This window comes from Acanthamoeba castellanii (assembly GCF_000313135.1).
Source record: "Acanthamoeba castellanii str. Neff unplaced genomic scaffold scf7180000084632, whole genome shotgun sequence".
NCBI classification, from domain to species: Eukaryota; Discosea; order Longamoebia; family Acanthamoebidae; genus Acanthamoeba; species Acanthamoeba castellanii.
This window is the reverse complement of record NW_004457730.1, coordinates 5127-20181: the sequence shown is the minus strand read 5'-3', so window position 1 is coordinate 20181 and position 15055 is coordinate 5127. Positions and strand designations below refer to the sequence as shown.

The 15055-nt window shown below is 59.8% G+C and overlaps 5 protein-coding genes across 5 annotated transcripts; 3 read left to right on the top strand and 2 right to left on the bottom strand.

The window, feature by feature from the left end:
* Window positions 1–51: 51 nt before the first annotated feature.
* ACA1_084850 (MyTH4 domain containing protein) lies at window positions 52–4220 on the top strand (the record flags this gene model as incomplete). Its single annotated transcript, XM_004358186.1, has 19 exons — window positions 52–99; window positions 160–273; window positions 350–472; window positions 561–920; window positions 1032–1188; window positions 1304–1404; window positions 1493–1586; window positions 1675–1825; window positions 1914–2031; window positions 2167–2276; window positions 2379–2475; window positions 2557–2638; window positions 2704–2997; window positions 3086–3332; window positions 3414–3528; window positions 3590–3658; window positions 3760–3840; window positions 3909–4031; window positions 4143–4220. The coding sequence occupies 19 exons, from the start codon at window positions 52–54 to the stop codon at window positions 4218–4220; spliced, it is 2562 nt and encodes an 853-aa protein (XP_004358243.1).
* Window positions 4221–4348: 128 nt separating this feature from the next.
* Window positions 4349–5713, bottom strand: ACA1_084840 (xylosyltransferase 1, putative; the record flags this gene model as incomplete). The annotated part of the gene is made up of 4 exons (XM_004358185.1): window positions 4349–4501; window positions 4616–4675; window positions 4752–4907; window positions 4997–5713. 4 exons carry the CDS (start codon window positions 5711–5713, stop codon window positions 4349–4351), a joined length of 1086 nt encoding a protein of 361 aa, XP_004358242.1.
* Window positions 5714–6142: 429 nt separating this feature from the next.
* ACA1_084830 (uncharacterized protein) lies at window positions 6143–8200 on the top strand (the record flags this gene model as incomplete). The annotated part of the gene is made up of 3 exons (XM_004358184.1): window positions 6143–6247; window positions 6354–6503; window positions 6656–8200. The coding sequence occupies 3 exons, from the start codon at window positions 6143–6145 to the stop codon at window positions 8198–8200; spliced, it is 1800 nt and encodes a 599-aa protein (XP_004358241.1).
* Window positions 8201–9261: 1061 nt separating this feature from the next.
* Window positions 9262–14012, bottom strand: ACA1_084820 (RhoGEF domain containing protein; the record flags this gene model as incomplete). Its single annotated transcript, XM_004358183.1, has 19 exons — window positions 9262–9366; window positions 9434–9477; window positions 9659–9764; window positions 9849–9908; window positions 10094–10202; window positions 10338–10487; window positions 10634–10765; window positions 10858–10921; window positions 11010–11165; window positions 11251–11332; window positions 11418–11479; window positions 11585–11723; window positions 11798–11894; window positions 11963–12648; window positions 12776–12899; window positions 13079–13198; window positions 13282–13355; window positions 13428–13505; window positions 13674–14012. 19 exons carry the CDS (start codon window positions 14010–14012, stop codon window positions 9262–9264), a joined length of 2727 nt encoding a protein of 908 aa, XP_004358240.1.
* Window positions 14013–14639: 627 nt separating this feature from the next.
* ACA1_084810 (uncharacterized protein) lies at window positions 14640–15038 on the top strand (the record flags this gene model as incomplete). Its single annotated transcript, XM_004358182.1, has 1 exon — window positions 14640–15038. One exon carries the CDS (start codon window positions 14640–14642, stop codon window positions 15036–15038), a length of 399 nt encoding a protein of 132 aa, XP_004358239.1.
* Between the last annotated feature and the right edge of the window lie 17 nt (window positions 15039–15055).

Here is a 15055-nt window from a genome sequence, read left to right as displayed (position 1 = left end):
GAAAAGCTCGTCGGGGTCGACCCAGCGAGTGCAAAGAAGGCCTACCTGCAGATGGCCTCCGAACTGCCCTTCTACGGCCACCTACCATTCATCATCTCCGTACGTTTTTCTACTGCCCTGCTTATGTGATATGTCGCTCATCAACGGAATCGCCCGCAGACTCCGCCGCCCCGCGAAGGCGAGGCTCCGAGGGTGCAGCCTCTTGGACTTCCCGACAAGTTTGCACTCCTCATCGGCGCTACCGCTGTCGTGTTCTACAACCTTGAGACCAAGGTATGCGCGCGGCCACCGAAGCAAAGATGAGGGAGTGCAACTCTGACTCACCGCATCCTCATGTTTGATCATCTAGGAGCAAATCTTAAAGTTCGACTACAGCAAGGTCTATGAGTGGTCCTACTCCAGCACCGAGCTCTACATGACCGTTTTCCACAGCAACAACACGGCCATGGACCTCGTTTTCCCAACCACCCTGGTACTCCCCCCTCTCCTCCGTGTTAACTAACTGTTAATTTGTCGAAGTCTCCTTCCTAACACATGACGCCGCCAACGACACAAACAAGGGTGACGACGTAAGCTACATGCTCACGAGCTACGTGGACAAGCTCAAAGAAAAGGCCAAGTACGCTCGTGCGCTGCTCGACTACAAGGTGGACGACGAGTCGCTGTTGAGCTTCGAGAAGGGTGCCATAATCAACATCATCGAGCGGAGCATCGACGGCTGGTGCCTCGGCGAGGTGCAGGGCAAGCAGGGCATGTTCCCCGTGGCCATGACCGAGTTCATCCTCACGGACTCAGCCGACTTGTCACTCATTCCCATGCAACCGCATTCCGAGCGGAGGAAGAAGGCCTCCGGTTCCACCATGCGGGCCGGCCCCATCCCCCTCCCCGAGGAGACGAAGACCTCGTCCAAAAAGAAGAAGGTACTTGGCACCGTGTTGCGGTGTGTCTTTTGGAGTTGGCCGTCAGGCCACTGTCGTGAGTGGCGTGCGCGATATGTGGCTAACATTCATATCTGGTTTTCTCGGCTGAAGGAAACGAGTTCGCGGAAGAGAACACCGACCCTGCGCGCCCTCGGCACTCTGCTGCTGGGCGATACCAAGGCGAGCACCAAGAGCAGCAACAATAACAAGGAGGAACCCCTCCCGTCGGGGTCTTTCTATTCTCCAGCAAGAGGGAAGAGGGTTGAAGGTAAGAGGCACCCCGAATGGGCAGAGCGTCAATGTTGGTCTGAAACTAATACCTTTCTTTCTTGAAGTCGTTGTGGGCAAGGCCGGCGGAGCACACACGATGGTCGCGTGGGCAGAGTACAACTTTAACAAGGCGTCAACTTCCAAGTCCGGCACGCTCATGAAATGGAAGGTGTCCAACAACGCTTCGCCGAATGAGATGCTGTCGTTCTCTATGGTACGCACTACTAGAGTGGCCCCAGAGCCAAATCACTTCCGCCATCAGACACACACGTGACCATGTACGCGCATCCACGCAATCGCAGAGTCCGATCAAGGTGCCTCTGCTCGTCTTCAACGAAGTGTCGAGCAAGGAAAAGAAAGAGAAGCTCGGAAAGCAGGCCGTGAAAATCTTCACCAGTACGACAATACATTAATCAAGGCCAGCCAGGCCTTGAGCCACCAGAGAGTGACCGATGATGCTGACAATGGTGCGAACCCTCGGCAGGCATAATGAAGTTCATGGGCGACTTCCCGCTGGGCAAGTCCGATCGAACGAAGCTGGCTCAGGAGATCGTCCAGGAGGGCCTCGATGAGGTTCTGCTGCGAGACGAGATCTACTGCCAGCTCATCAAACAGACCAACAACAACCCCAAGAGGTAAGCAAACCCCTAGTGGGCGAGGGGAGCTCTAGGCCTTTTCCGACACACTTTTGTGTGCTCACTCACCTCGATCTTTCCCTTGCAGTGGTTCGATGCTCAAGGGATTTGAACTGATGGGCCTCTGTGTGGCATGCTTCACTGGTTCACCTTCGTTCTCGCCCTATCTCACACAGTTCCTGGCCGAGGCTTCCGACCTATCTTCGGTACACAGGCGCATGCACAGAGACACGCACGCCACGCACGCACGCCACGCACGCACGCCACGCACCACCGCACACGGATTACCGCGCTCGTGCACACAATTTGCTGATTCGCCTCACTTGTCATCAATCGTGTAGGATCGAGATGCAGTGTCGGCGGATCACGCGCGTCGCGTGCTCAGAAGGCTGCTTAAGACCATGCAAGTGGCCCACGAGCGCGAGCAGGCGCCGTCGATCTTTGAGATCAAGTACCTTATTTCTTTCGTGCTGCCTTTGTATATTTATTTATGTATTTATTGTGGCGTGGCCCACAAGGGAGTAACCCTCTTTGTTGGCACTCCATCAAAAAGGGCGCTGGCCGACTCTACGCCGATCATGTGCATGGTGGAGCTGCCCGATGGCGACGTGAAGGCGTTTGCGATCGAGTCGCACACGACGCTACAAGAGGTACAGTTAGCTCCGCAACTGCCGGCAACCACCTGGCTCCCCAGAGAGCCCTGTGTTAAATTGCACGCTATGTTTCGACAGGCGTCCAAGGACTTCGCTACCAAGCTCGGTCTTCCGGCCAAGTTCACTGAAGGCTGGGGCCTTTGGCAGAGCGGGCTCGATGGTACGCTAATCTGTCGACACCGAACCGCGCACCGGCTGCTGCTGATGACGCTCCACATTCCCCAGGTTGCTACCCGCTCAAGCAGACGCTGTTGGTCTGCGACGCCTTGGCGCTGTGGGAAAAGGGCATCTCCGCTTCCACCGCCGCATCATCTGACACCGCAGCGCGTCCGTCGCACTCGTCGGCCGAGCTGGTCTCGTCATCTGCGCAGACGCGCCAGGACCGACGCCGCTCCACCCACTACGACACCAAGCGGCGGGTCCGACCCCTGTCCGGCCGGCTGACGCTCGCGTCCGACATGCTCGCGGCCGGCGACGACAGTGGTGGCGCTGCTGGTGGCAGCAAGCGCTTCAGGCGAAGTACGTCGCACCAGCTCTCGCCACGTCAGCAATTGATTTTAACATTAGGCAGCGGCTGATTGGTGTTGTGAATGTGTGTCAATGCCAGGCGTGACGGCAGCGCTGCTGCCCGAGGTGGATCGCATGTTCGGGTTCATCTTCAAGAAGCTGACGTGGATGCACAACGAATTCACCGCCGACGAGTTGATCGCCGACAGCGAGGCGCTCAACTACCTCTGCGAGCAGGTCGTCGAGGATATCCTGGGCGTGCTGCCGCTGGGCGAGGCGGACGCCGTAGAATACGCCTCGCTGCTCGCCACGGCCCGCAAGCCCGGCGCGTGGCGTAGTCTCACAGCGTACCTGTCATCATTCTCTAGAACTCTCTTGGTTGGACAGATAACTGACTTCCATCCCCCCCCCACGCACACAACCAACAGTGAGCAGATTATGGACTTCATTCCGGCCTCGGTGATGAACAAACGCACAGGCGACCAGTGGCTGGCGTTGATGAACGGCTCGCTCTACGCCCATCAGGAGAAGTCAACCCTCCAGGTAAGTCTCACCCCCTCCGTCTGTGCGCGTGGCTATTTTCTAAGCGGAGGCGTGGCGGCAGGCGCTCGGCGCGGTGATGGAGCGGTACTTCAAATCTGAGTTCTACGGTGCCACCGTGTTCCCCATCGTGGTACGCCCCCGATCTGCTACCCCAGTGCCTCTTGGCCGGCTGCGGGGCGAGCTGACACCTCTTTGCGCTCGCTCTCCACGTGTACCGCTTCTTCCCCGCAGACGAAGGACTCCAAGCTGCCTGAGAAGGCCTTGCTCGCCATCAACGTCGATCGAGTGGCCATCTACCACCCGCAGACGCTGGTGCGTTGTTGCCCTGCTCGGCCGTATGAATGTGGGGTTTGCCCTCTGACGCGGTCTGTGCGTCTCAGGAGTTGTGCCAGGCGTGGAGCTACGGCGACATTTCGCAATGGACGATGAGCAGCAAAGACACGTGGGCCATATTCGTGGGCGATCTGTTCAAGCCCCAGTGCTTCACCTGCCATTCTCCATGGGTGCGCTGTCCGTCTTCTCCCTTCGCTCACCTCGCCCAGCCGATAGATTGCTTCATGTTCCGACTTGGGCTGACCCCGTCTCTGTGTCACGCACTCCATCACCTCGCGCAGGCGAACGAGATCAAGATGCTGTATCGCACCTACGCAGAGCTGGTCGCTGCGTCGAGCGAAGGTTCAACCGACAGCTGAGCGCTGCCGCTACTTATAAATATTTCTGTTCGTGCCATACGCTCCTCGATGGCGGCGCTCTGTTACCTTCCACACGACCTCGTGGCACATACATTGGTCAATATATCTATGTCTCTACGAAATGATGTTCAGACGGCGGTGGCCATGTGCTGGTCCAGCATGTCGTAGAGGTCTCCCGAGACGTCCGGGTGCAGCTTTCGTGTGAAGACGCAGTCCGAAGCGGTCATCGCCGCGAAGTCCTTGGGGCCGAAGAAGCACGGCCACATGTGTATGCCCTTCTTCTGCAGGGTCGTGTTGGATCGCGAGCACGCACCCCATGAACGACGTGAGTGTAGATTCATTTACATACGAATGACAATCCTCAACTGTTGCGGTGGGTTAGAGTAGCGAGGTACCTCATAGTTGCACTTGTCCCAGGTGATGTACCGACAGATCTGGCTGGTGGGAGCTGGCGGCTGTGGTGAAGCGCGTGGTGCAAGTGATGAGAGAATGATAATGAGAGAACTGCACGAACGGGCGGGAGTAGCGCACAACGAGGCCCACGGTGTTGTTGAAGTGGCTGTTCATGAGGAGGACTTGGAAGAAGGACTCGTCCGGGATCTCCACCTGGGCCATGGCCATCAGCACGTTGCGTGCAAAGGTCGAGGTCAGCGTGTACTCGACAAACTCGCGCGTCAGCGTAAACCACTGCCCAATTCGCCAACATGTTAGTTTAGCTTACAATAAAAGATAAAAAATGATGATAAAATGATAATAATAAACTAATAATTATGCACCTGCGATCCGAACTGGTCGGGCTCGGTGACACCCGTGGGCCAGGCCACTTTGGCCAGCCGGGCGGACTTGTGTGCCTGAACGTGTTGGTTGCGCTGGGGCTTCTTGCCGTCGTCGCACACGAAGTTGGCCCCGCGCCGGCGCCAGTAGGCCAGCCGCTCGACCAGCCGCTCCTGGCTGACCAGCGGGTAGGTGTCGCCCGACACGGCAAGCGCGTAGTCCCAGTCGTCGTGGGCCCGCACCAGCCCGGCCAGCCCGTCCAGCTCGTTCTGCACCAGGCCCATCGAACCCCACCCGGCACGCACGTTGGCCTGCATGACCCGCACGTTCCCGCGGGCTCGGAACACCGCGGCATCGGGCGAGGCCAGATACTCGGCCAGCGCCCGGCGCCCCTGGTCGCTCATTTCTTGGTCCACAACGTAGAGATAGTAGAAGTCCGGCCGCCAGATCGCGGTCATTAGACGTTGCGAGGCCCGCACAGAGTCGGGCGTGTGGACCAGAATGAGGTACGCGAGCTTGAGTGGTCGGATGCTGCCGGTGAAGGCGGCGGTGGCGGTGTTGATGGTGGTGGTGATGGTGGTGGCACTCATCATGGATGCCTCTCGCGGCGCGGACCCAGACGAAAGAAGACAGAATACGCCGAAAAGGCCGGCGAGGGCCATGCCGACAGGGAAGAGGAAGAACCGGGCGAAGCTGCGAGCTGGGGGCAGGTTGGGCATGTATGTTTTGTGTCGCGTGAAGATAAAGTGGTGGCGGTTAGCGCCGTCTCATACAGGCGTTTGGCTCCTACCCGGCGACAGGTTGGTATGCACGACCCGCATTTCGCAAAAATGATGGGATCTTATCTCTATGCTGTGGCGGCACTCAAGCAGGTTCCCTTCGCACTGCCTCGCATAAGAAGAACCCTAAGAAGTTGAATGCCGGCACTGCATGCCCTTCTCTTCGATAGTACTCAAGTCCCTCTAGGTGCCTAGCGTCTCGCCGACCCAAGATCCCAGGCGAGTGCACAAAATATGAAACCGTTGGCCAAGCTCCGGTCGCCCGGCGCTGAGGTGGTGTTTGTTCGTCGCCACGGCCAACTTCTTTACCTTATCCTCCCGACTGTACCATACACCCCCACACCACCCAAAACAAACTATATTACCATCATGGCCACCGTGCTTGCTGGATCGAACGACAAGGAGAAGCTGGATGACCTCATCACCCGCACCCACAAGGACCAGGCCGTCTGGTTCCTCAACGCCTACTGGGAGGTATGCCGCCGTCACTGGCCTACACTGTATACTGTATTATACTATTTAGGTATTTTGATGATTTATTTTGTAGCAGTTAGTGACTCACTGTACAAAACGTGAGTAGGAGTTTGGCGAGAAGGAGGCGGAGAAGGTGTGGTCGTTCGTGCACAAGGCCATCGAGCTCGACGAGGCCAAGCGCGCCGAGGGCTCCGACCTCGACGAGTTCCAGGCCCACCGCTTCCTCGAACACTTCAAGGAGACCCTCACCGTCCAGGTATCCCCCCCGCCCCACCCTTCCCCCTCACGTCCGCCGTCTTCGTTCTTTTTTCCTTCGTCCTTTGTTCCCTGGTGACGTCACTCGGTATTTGAATTGCGTTGACCGGGCTTTGCGGACTCACGTACACGACTTACTTTTTGTGTCGACAGGCGATGAGGGACAGGCTGAGGTCGACGGGCGCCATCGTGGGCACCGTCAAGCGTGTGCCACTCACGCACATCCTCACCTTCAAGTACAACGCCGACTGGCACACGCTCGTCAACGCGCCGCAGGGCTCCAAGGAGGAGATCGAGAAGGCCGAGAAGGTGTTCAACGAGGTGCAGCGTGCCTTCGAGGAGTCGGCGGCGCGCGACGCGGAAGCTGCGGCGGCCCTGTCGGAGGCCACTTCGCGCGAGGCCGAGGCCAAGTCGCGCGAAGCGGCTGCGCTGGCGGCGGAGAACGAGGCCAAGGCCCGCGAGGCCGACGCGCTCGCCGCCGAAGCCGACGCCAAGGCCAAGGAGGCCGACGCCCTGTCGGCCGAGGCTGAGGCCAAGGCCCGCGAGGAGGCCGCCCTGGCCGCCGAGGCTGAGGCCAAGGCCCGCGAAGCCGACGCCCTGGCAGCCGAAGCCGAGGCCAAGGCCCGCGAGGCCGACGCCAAAGCCCGTGAAGCCGACGCGCTGGCCCGCGAGGCCGAGGCCAAGTCCCGCGAAGCCGCCGCCCTCCAGGCCGAGGCCGAGGCCAAGCAGCGCGACTCCGAGGCCCAGTCGGCCGCCGAGCAGGCGCGCCAGTCGGAGGAGCAGGCCAAGGCCGAGGAGGCCGAGGCCCGCGCCCGCGAGGACGAGCTGCAGGCGGCCAAGGCCGAGCTCGAGGCCGCCCTGGCCGAGCTCAAGGCCCAGGAGGACGCCTTCAACGGCCGCACCGAGGAACTCAAGCGCCTGTCCGAGGAGGGCAGCCTCGTGTCGCGCAACCGGGCCAAGAACGAGCTCGCCCAGCACCTGTCGTCGGACCCGCTGCCGCTGCGTCGGGCCAAGATCACGCAGGAGGCCGCCGTGAAGAAGGCCGACCGCGCCGCTCAGGTGGCCAAGGCCGCCGCCGACAAGGCCAGCACGGCGCGCACCGTGGCCGAGGAGGCCCGCCAGGCCGCCGACGCGTCTGCCGACCAGGCCTCGCAGGCCCGCGCAGCCGCCGAGGAGGCCTCGCGCCAGTCGTCTCAGGCCCGCGCCGCCGCCGAACAGGCCGCCGAGGAGGCCACGCAGGCCAGGCACCAGGCCGAGCAGGCTCGCGCCCAGGCCGAAGAGTCGGCCCGCCAGGCTTCGGCCGCCCGCGCCGCTGCCGAGCAGGCCGCTGCTGAGGCCACCCAGGCCCGCGCTGCGGCTGAGCAGGCCGCTGTCCAGGCCACCGAGGCCCGCGCCCAGGCCGAGGAGTCGGCCCGCCAGGCGTCCGAGGCCCGAGCGGCTGCCGAGGAGGCGGCGCGCCAGGCCACCGAGGCCCGCGCCGAGGCCGAGCAGGCCCGAGCGAGGTCTGAGGAGGCCAAGGCGGCGGCCGAGGCCGCTGTAGAGGAGGCGCGTGCGCGCCTGGCCGAGGCTGAGGTCTACCTGGAGGAGGCCAAGCAGAGGCTGCCCAAGGGCGCCACGTGGTGGCTGGAGCGCGAGCTGCACGAGCGTCGGGCTTACCTGCCCGCCAGCAAGGGCGGCTACAAGAAGGGCACCCACTAGCCACCTGTGTCTGGTTACCACTACACCACATGTAGGTAATGCACAGATACACATTGTCGTGGTTGTAATAAAGTAGTCTTGCCATCAACACGTTGACATAGTTCCATGTCACTCGCTCATGAAGAGGTCTTGGTGTGGGACCGCTTGCGATCCTTGGGCGGTTTGTCTGGTGGCGTCTCCTTTCCTCGGTTCTTGGTGGCATCGAGAATCGAAGAAGAGACCGCCAGCATGCGGGGCGACGAGTTGTTGGGCGTCTGGGCGGGCGACGCCGGCGACCACGCAGCCCCGGCGCTGCTCGGGGCGCAGGCCTCCGAACCTGGCGATGCCGGGCCGACCATGGGCGACGTCAGCTTGATCCCTCGTCGCGCTAAGGCCGCGCCGATCTTCGGTCGCAGGGTGTCGCCCTTGGCCGTGACGCCCGTGGCCGTGGCAGCCCGAGCGGACCCGGGGGCGGCCACCTCGCCCCGCGGGGCCACCACGTCGCTGTTGTTGGCCACTGCCAGCCCCAGGTTGATCTCACGGAGCAAGGCCTTGGACCGGGCCGGACCCAGGCTCTTGCTGCGACGCGCCCCAGACCCGAGGCCGCTGCCGTCGCCGCCGATGGCCTTGTCGCTGTCGTGCTTCTCTTTCTTTTCCTTCTTTTCCTTTTTCTCTTTTTCCTTCTTCGCGGTGGCGGTCTCCTTGGACGTGACGGCGAGGCTGCTCGTGCTGCGCGCGACCGTCGGCGGGTTGGCCCGGCGGTCGACCTCGGCGACATAGGCGGCTGCGGCGTCGGCCATGGCCGAGGCGGTCCGGGCCATCATGGGCGAGTCGGGCGCGGCGCCGGAGTCGAGAGCGAGCAAGTCGGCCGAGCGCTTCTTCTTGCCCGCGACCAGCGAGGTGGCCGACGAGGCGAGCTTCTTCGACTTGGACTTCTTCTTGGACTTCTTGGGCCTCTTCACTTCCCGCGGCGTCAGCACTGTGCGAGGGTCCGATGCGCGTTAGTGACTTGTATCAAGCGCGCGCACACACACACGACACACACACGACACACACACACACACACACACACACACGACACACTAGACACACACACACACACATAGTATAACAACAACAACATAGAAAGTTGTACTTGATGCTGGGCTGAAACCGAGCAGGTTGCTTAGCGAGGACTGCCCTCGGTCCTGTATGGTGCGTCGATGAGGTCACATCAGTGTGCACCACAGCACTCAAAAGAAGAGGAGGGCGTACCGCGATTTCCAGCTCGGGCACTGCGCTCGCTGGTTCCGCCTTGCCTGCACGGCCGTCGAATAAGGAGAGATTGAGTTTTTTGGACGTATAATGCGCCACGGTGTGCCACTCGTGTGTGCGTGAGTGCGCGCGCGTGTGCGCGTGTGTGTGTGCGTGTGCGGTCGTGTGTGCGTGTGTGCGTGTGCGTGTGCGTGTGTGTGTGTGTGGCATGCCTGCTAGCTGTACATTTGGCGGATTGTTTGCTGAGTACGTCGTGCCAATCATCGCGCTCAGTCGTGGATTTGAATTTGTAGAGGTAGCGTTTAGTTCCATCCACCACCACCGAGAGGACCTGCCAAGCAGAGCCGTTCCGTTCGCTACCGTTAGAAAAGTGGGGCGCCCACCGTGACGGTCTGCTGGGACATGGGTAGTGTACCAGTTTGTCTTCGTCTTCCATGATTGCTGGACTCAGCATCAATATCTCGTTCGACAAAGTCTGCACGAAACCGCACACACACACACACACACACACACACACACACACACACACACACACACACACACACACACACACGAGCAGCTGTCAGGTTAATATTGTGTCCAACATGTAGCTTCAATATATAGTTCAACATATGCAGATCTTATTCATTAAATTGTAGATGAAGATGACACCGCACGTACCGGGATTTCGGAGTTCGCATTCGGCGCCCGCTGTGGGAACAGGTCCTTGAGCTCTCGCTCCTTGTCCTTCTCCCACGAGACCGAGGTCATATTTCTGAGGTCGACTTTCCTGTTCGGACCGAACCAACCCAGTCAGAACACAATCGCGCGTCTGCGGTTGTGTGCGTGTGCGGTTGTATGCGTGTGCGTGTGCGGTTGTGCGTGATGGTGTTGTGGTCGGTCGAGTCCTCCGTGGGGGACGCACCGGACGAATTTGTATTTGCCGCTTCGTGTGGGCAGTGAGACCTCGAGGAGGTAGTCATCGAAGAGGAAGAAGTAGCGCTCCTTGAAGGGCAGCCGCTTGAGCGAGACGTTGAGCAGGCTCACGCCCTCCACGTTCTGCCGCGCCAGCTCCCTGTGGAACGGGGAGTGTGCCGACGGTACCGCGAACCCTCTCTCCCTGTTGTTTGTCATGTGGTGTTTGAGATACGACGCCCGACACGCACGACACGCACGACACGCGCGCAACACGCACGACACGACAAAGAGTGGAGGGCGTACGCAGCGGTTTCTTTGCCCTGGTCCTGCAATCGGAGCTCGTAGGACTGGAAGGAGCCCTCTCGGATCAGATGTCGGTTGACCCGAGAGAAGATGTCGACCTTGTCCTTGATCGAGACCTGGAGTCTGTACAACCTGCAAGTGGTGTGCAGGAAGAAGACTACGACGTCAGCATGCAGCTCTCCCGTGATCTGTGTCGTGCGTGTCGTGTTGGAAGCCCGGCATACTTTTGTCGAAGTTCGGCATTCTTCTTGCTCTCGTTCACATGCTTGTTGACCAACACCACAGCCTCTGTACCAACCGAACCGACGATGAGTGACAGCCGAGCGACCGTGCTGACAGCGATGGAGACGGGGGAACGGAAATGGCTTTTTGGTACCCAAGAGCGAGCTCAGCTTGGGGTGTTCAGAGTCTTCGGGCGGGGTCAGCCTGATGAGATCCCGCAGGAGCAGTTCGTATCGCGGTAGGCGCTGCACGGGCATGATCAGGTACGACGTCAAGTCCAGCTTCTTGCACTCGGGCCGCGCCTGGGCCTCTGTGTGGTGGCGAACGTTAATTGAAATGTGGGGTGAGATTCAGCGCAAGCCCGTGTGCGACCGAAAGCTTACAACGGGCCAGACCTTGCAGATAGGCAGCGAACTTCTTCGACGTGTTCATCAGCTCGCCGATGCGCTTGTTGGCATCGTCGAAGGCGTTGATATACTGTGTGTGTGTGTGTGTGTGTGTGTGTGTGTACGCCCGTGAGCAGCAAGTATTGCGCGCCTGTGGTGCAGAGGGATCCACGTACGACGGTGTACATCTTCAGGAATGGAATGAAGGCCTTGAGCGAATCACCGAACGACTTGCCCGCTAGAATCGCAGCAGCAACAAAAAGGAGGAATGGTAAGATCGCGTTGAGGCCTCAAACGTATCAGCTCGAGCTATTTAGATCTCAGGTTGTGGTGCGGATAGTACTCTGGGCGCGCTCCTTGTCCTTGATATGGGAGATGTCCTGCAGCAGGTTCTTGTGGATCTCGAAGATGGTCGCCACGTTGGCGAAGATCGTGTCGAGGTCGTTGGGGCTCAGTATGCCCGTGACGCCCGCCAAGTAGACCTAGAGATAGAGGTAGGTCGTTGTCGGCGTCAAATGGGTTTTGCCCTGCTGACATTTGCAGGAGTTTGAGGTACCTTGACTATGATTGCCAGACCCGCCACGTAGCTCTCCTCCGTCTCAAAAAACTCTTCCCGCGTTCGCTCGAGTGGCGTAAGCAACCTCTTCCTCTGTCTGTGCAGGTCCTAATTGTGAGCGAACGACACACATGACACACATGACGCACACGCAGCACGCAATACCTTTCTTTTTCCTCCTCGTCGACGCCGTCCTTGCCCCCGGGCTTGGGCGAGGAGTCGTTCTTTTGAATGGCCTCGCTCTCCATCAGCTCGCTGACGCGCACCAAGGCCGGCTGGCCGCACGACATGCGGGCCTTGGCGTGCGGGGGGAGCGGTGGCAGCGGCGTCTGCGGCGGTGTCCGGAGCGACGGACCAGCGGCAGCGCCCGAAGCCGAAGCCGAAGCCTCAGAGTCCTTGACGGCCTTCAGATCGGCCAGACGCTTGAATGACGGTTGACGCTCGACCGACGGCGTCATCAGGTCCTTGGAGTCCAGGATTTCCTGCAGGTTGGCTACGATGCGCTCCAGCAGCTCCTTGCGGTCGTTGAAGAACCGCATCGCAAGCTCGGTCTCGTTGACCGTGGCCGTTGCGAATTCCTCATCATCGGCGCCGTCGTCGTCATCGGCGCCGTCCTCTTCATCGTCGTCGGCCTCCGCTTCCGAGACCTCGGACGCGGTGGTCTCCGACTCGGCTTCGGCCTCGACCAGGGCTTCGGCGGCGGCCTCCTCCGTGGTGCGCTTCTTCAAGCCCGCCTCGTCGGCTTGGCGGATGACATTGGTCAGGGCGATGTTGGACAGGCACTGGTCCAGCTCCTTCCGGTACATGCTCTGCAGTTCCCGTATCTGCGTTTGCACCTTGTAGAGCGCGCTCTGGTGGTGGAATGTCATAGACGCTTGTTACCTTTGTCCCTTTGAAGCGGCAACCACACACACGACACACACGACACACACGACACACACGACACACATCCACAAATCCGATAAATTGGTGGCAAACCTGTGATTCGCTGAGCTTTTGGGCGATCACTGCAGCGCGCTTCTTGTGGTCGTCCTCGTCGCTCGGTCTCGGTGGAGGTCGCACGATCGTCCCAATGGGGCTGTTGGTGCTCATGCTCAGAGGACTGGGTCCCGAGGGGACCTGTGAGTTCGCTGGCGAGCTTACGATCGAGCTAGTGCTATCGGACAACGGTCTCCTTGCGGAAAGCGTCTTTGGAAGCGGCCTGCACCAATCCGAACCTAAGCGTCAGTGCGTGTGCGATGTGTGCGTGTGCGATGTGTGCGTGTGCGTGTGCTATCTTACCCGCGTTTAGGGGCTATTTTCTTTGTGATGACGCTGAGTGCGACCTTGTTGTGCTCAGCGAAGTATTTGCCCACCACCGTGATCGATAGCAGCTTGCAGAACTCCACGTCCAGTACATAGCTGCGTCACACACCACAAGGTATCAGCCTAGAACAGAGAAGCAACGCAAACAACACTTGGACAGGGACCGAGCGGAGCCGCACCTGCCGGCCAGGGTGAGGTCACACTCCTCCCTGGCGGTGTCCCACAGCGCTGGAACTTGCTTCCAGATCGTTTGCTATATGTGGCGTGGGGCATCAGCATCAAACGCGCGCAAGCCCACGACAAGCACCACCAGCACCAGACGTACTTTGACTTCGTCGATCAGGCAGTCGTGCGGTAGAATGATTTCGTGCGCGTCCCCGCCAAGCCAGTCCGGCAGCGTAACCTGTTGGGCATTTTAATTTGATTACAATTTGTTGTACTTATTTATTGTTATGATTTAATGACGTAGCGGTTGATGTGCAACGTCAAGAAAGAAGTGTAATCTGTTGATGGTCGTGTTGTGGTTGGGGGAGATGAAGGTGAAAGTGAAGGTGGCTCAACCACTACGTACCATCAACAAGATGGGCAAGCGCTTCCGCCTCTCGCGCTGCTCGCGTTCCTGCTTTCGCTTCTCGCGCTCCTCCTCCTGCAACCGATCAAAATAGGAGGCCACCGATTGCTGGAGCAGCTTCTTCACCTCCTCGACCTTGGTGGGTTCCTCGTCGTCTGCTTGATCCAGGCCATGATGCAGTTCGCGCACGGCCCGGGTTCGAAGAAGGCTCCCGCTTCGGCCGTGGCGGGTCAAGGGCGAGGACGAAGAGCTACTCGATGTCGATGTTGAAGGTGGCGGAGATGGAGAGGGAGAGGAAGAAGACGGCGAGGCGCCGAGAGCAGAAGCAGTTCCATTCATCTCGCCTTCACCTTCTCGCCCTCACTTTTCAGAATCTTTTAGCAGCCACCTTCCCTCCGGAAAATGGATGGATTACTCAGAGAGATGAATCGTAGATGACGCGGGGGGGCTGCCTTCCAACCTTCAGGCCTCTCCGTCAGCCCACTTTCCCCTGGTTCTGTTTTTGGAGATGCCGCCTGCACACGCCTCTCGATCCAAAGGCGGCCATGCCCCTTTTTTGCGCTGAGCCTTGCCTGGAAACGAATACCGTAGTATCAACAACTACACACTTGCGATCGGCATCGCGACCAGCCGCGTGAATGATTTGGGGTTCTCCCCCATCATCTTTGGCTTTGTTGTGTTATTTTGTTTTTTATCGGGTCACACAAGCTGAATTTTTCTTGCAATATTCGTGAAATTTGGGCGGGCTCTCCAAACTCGCAGGGAATGTGGAGAGGTGGACCAATCAAAGAGGAAGTGACGTCACGCTCTTTTGGTCGTTCTGGCCTCTCGACACTAGCCTCAAACGCCACCAACACTGTAACACACCCAGCTAAGCCCAGTTCGGTCATGGCCCGCACTTCCCACCATCATGAATTCCTCCTCCTACTTATAGTTGCCTTCCTGTATGTTGGGCTGGCCCGGCAGATGCCCGACCCACACCGCTACATGCCGCACTCCTTTCTCAAGGTGGACACCACCAGACTCGACCAGTGGCGCTCGGCTCTAGACGACGCCGCCACCGACGCCGTGCGGGTCCTCAACTCCCACCGCCCGCGCGACCAACACCTCGCCCTGGACCAGGTCCAGACTGATGGTGTGCAGGTCGGGCGCGCCCTGGCCTTCTCCGGCACCATCGAGCTGGCCGACCACCACCACCCTCCACACCCCTCGGCCTACACCTTCACCCAGCACTCGGACTTCATCCACCTCCAGCCCGTCCAGCCCCTCTCGCCGCTGTGGGCACTGCCCTCTCCCAGCGCTTCGCTGAAAACTGAGCCCGTCTATCAGCTCCCCCAGCCCGACGAGGACCCCGTGTTCCCCTGACGGTGGAGCTCGAAGGT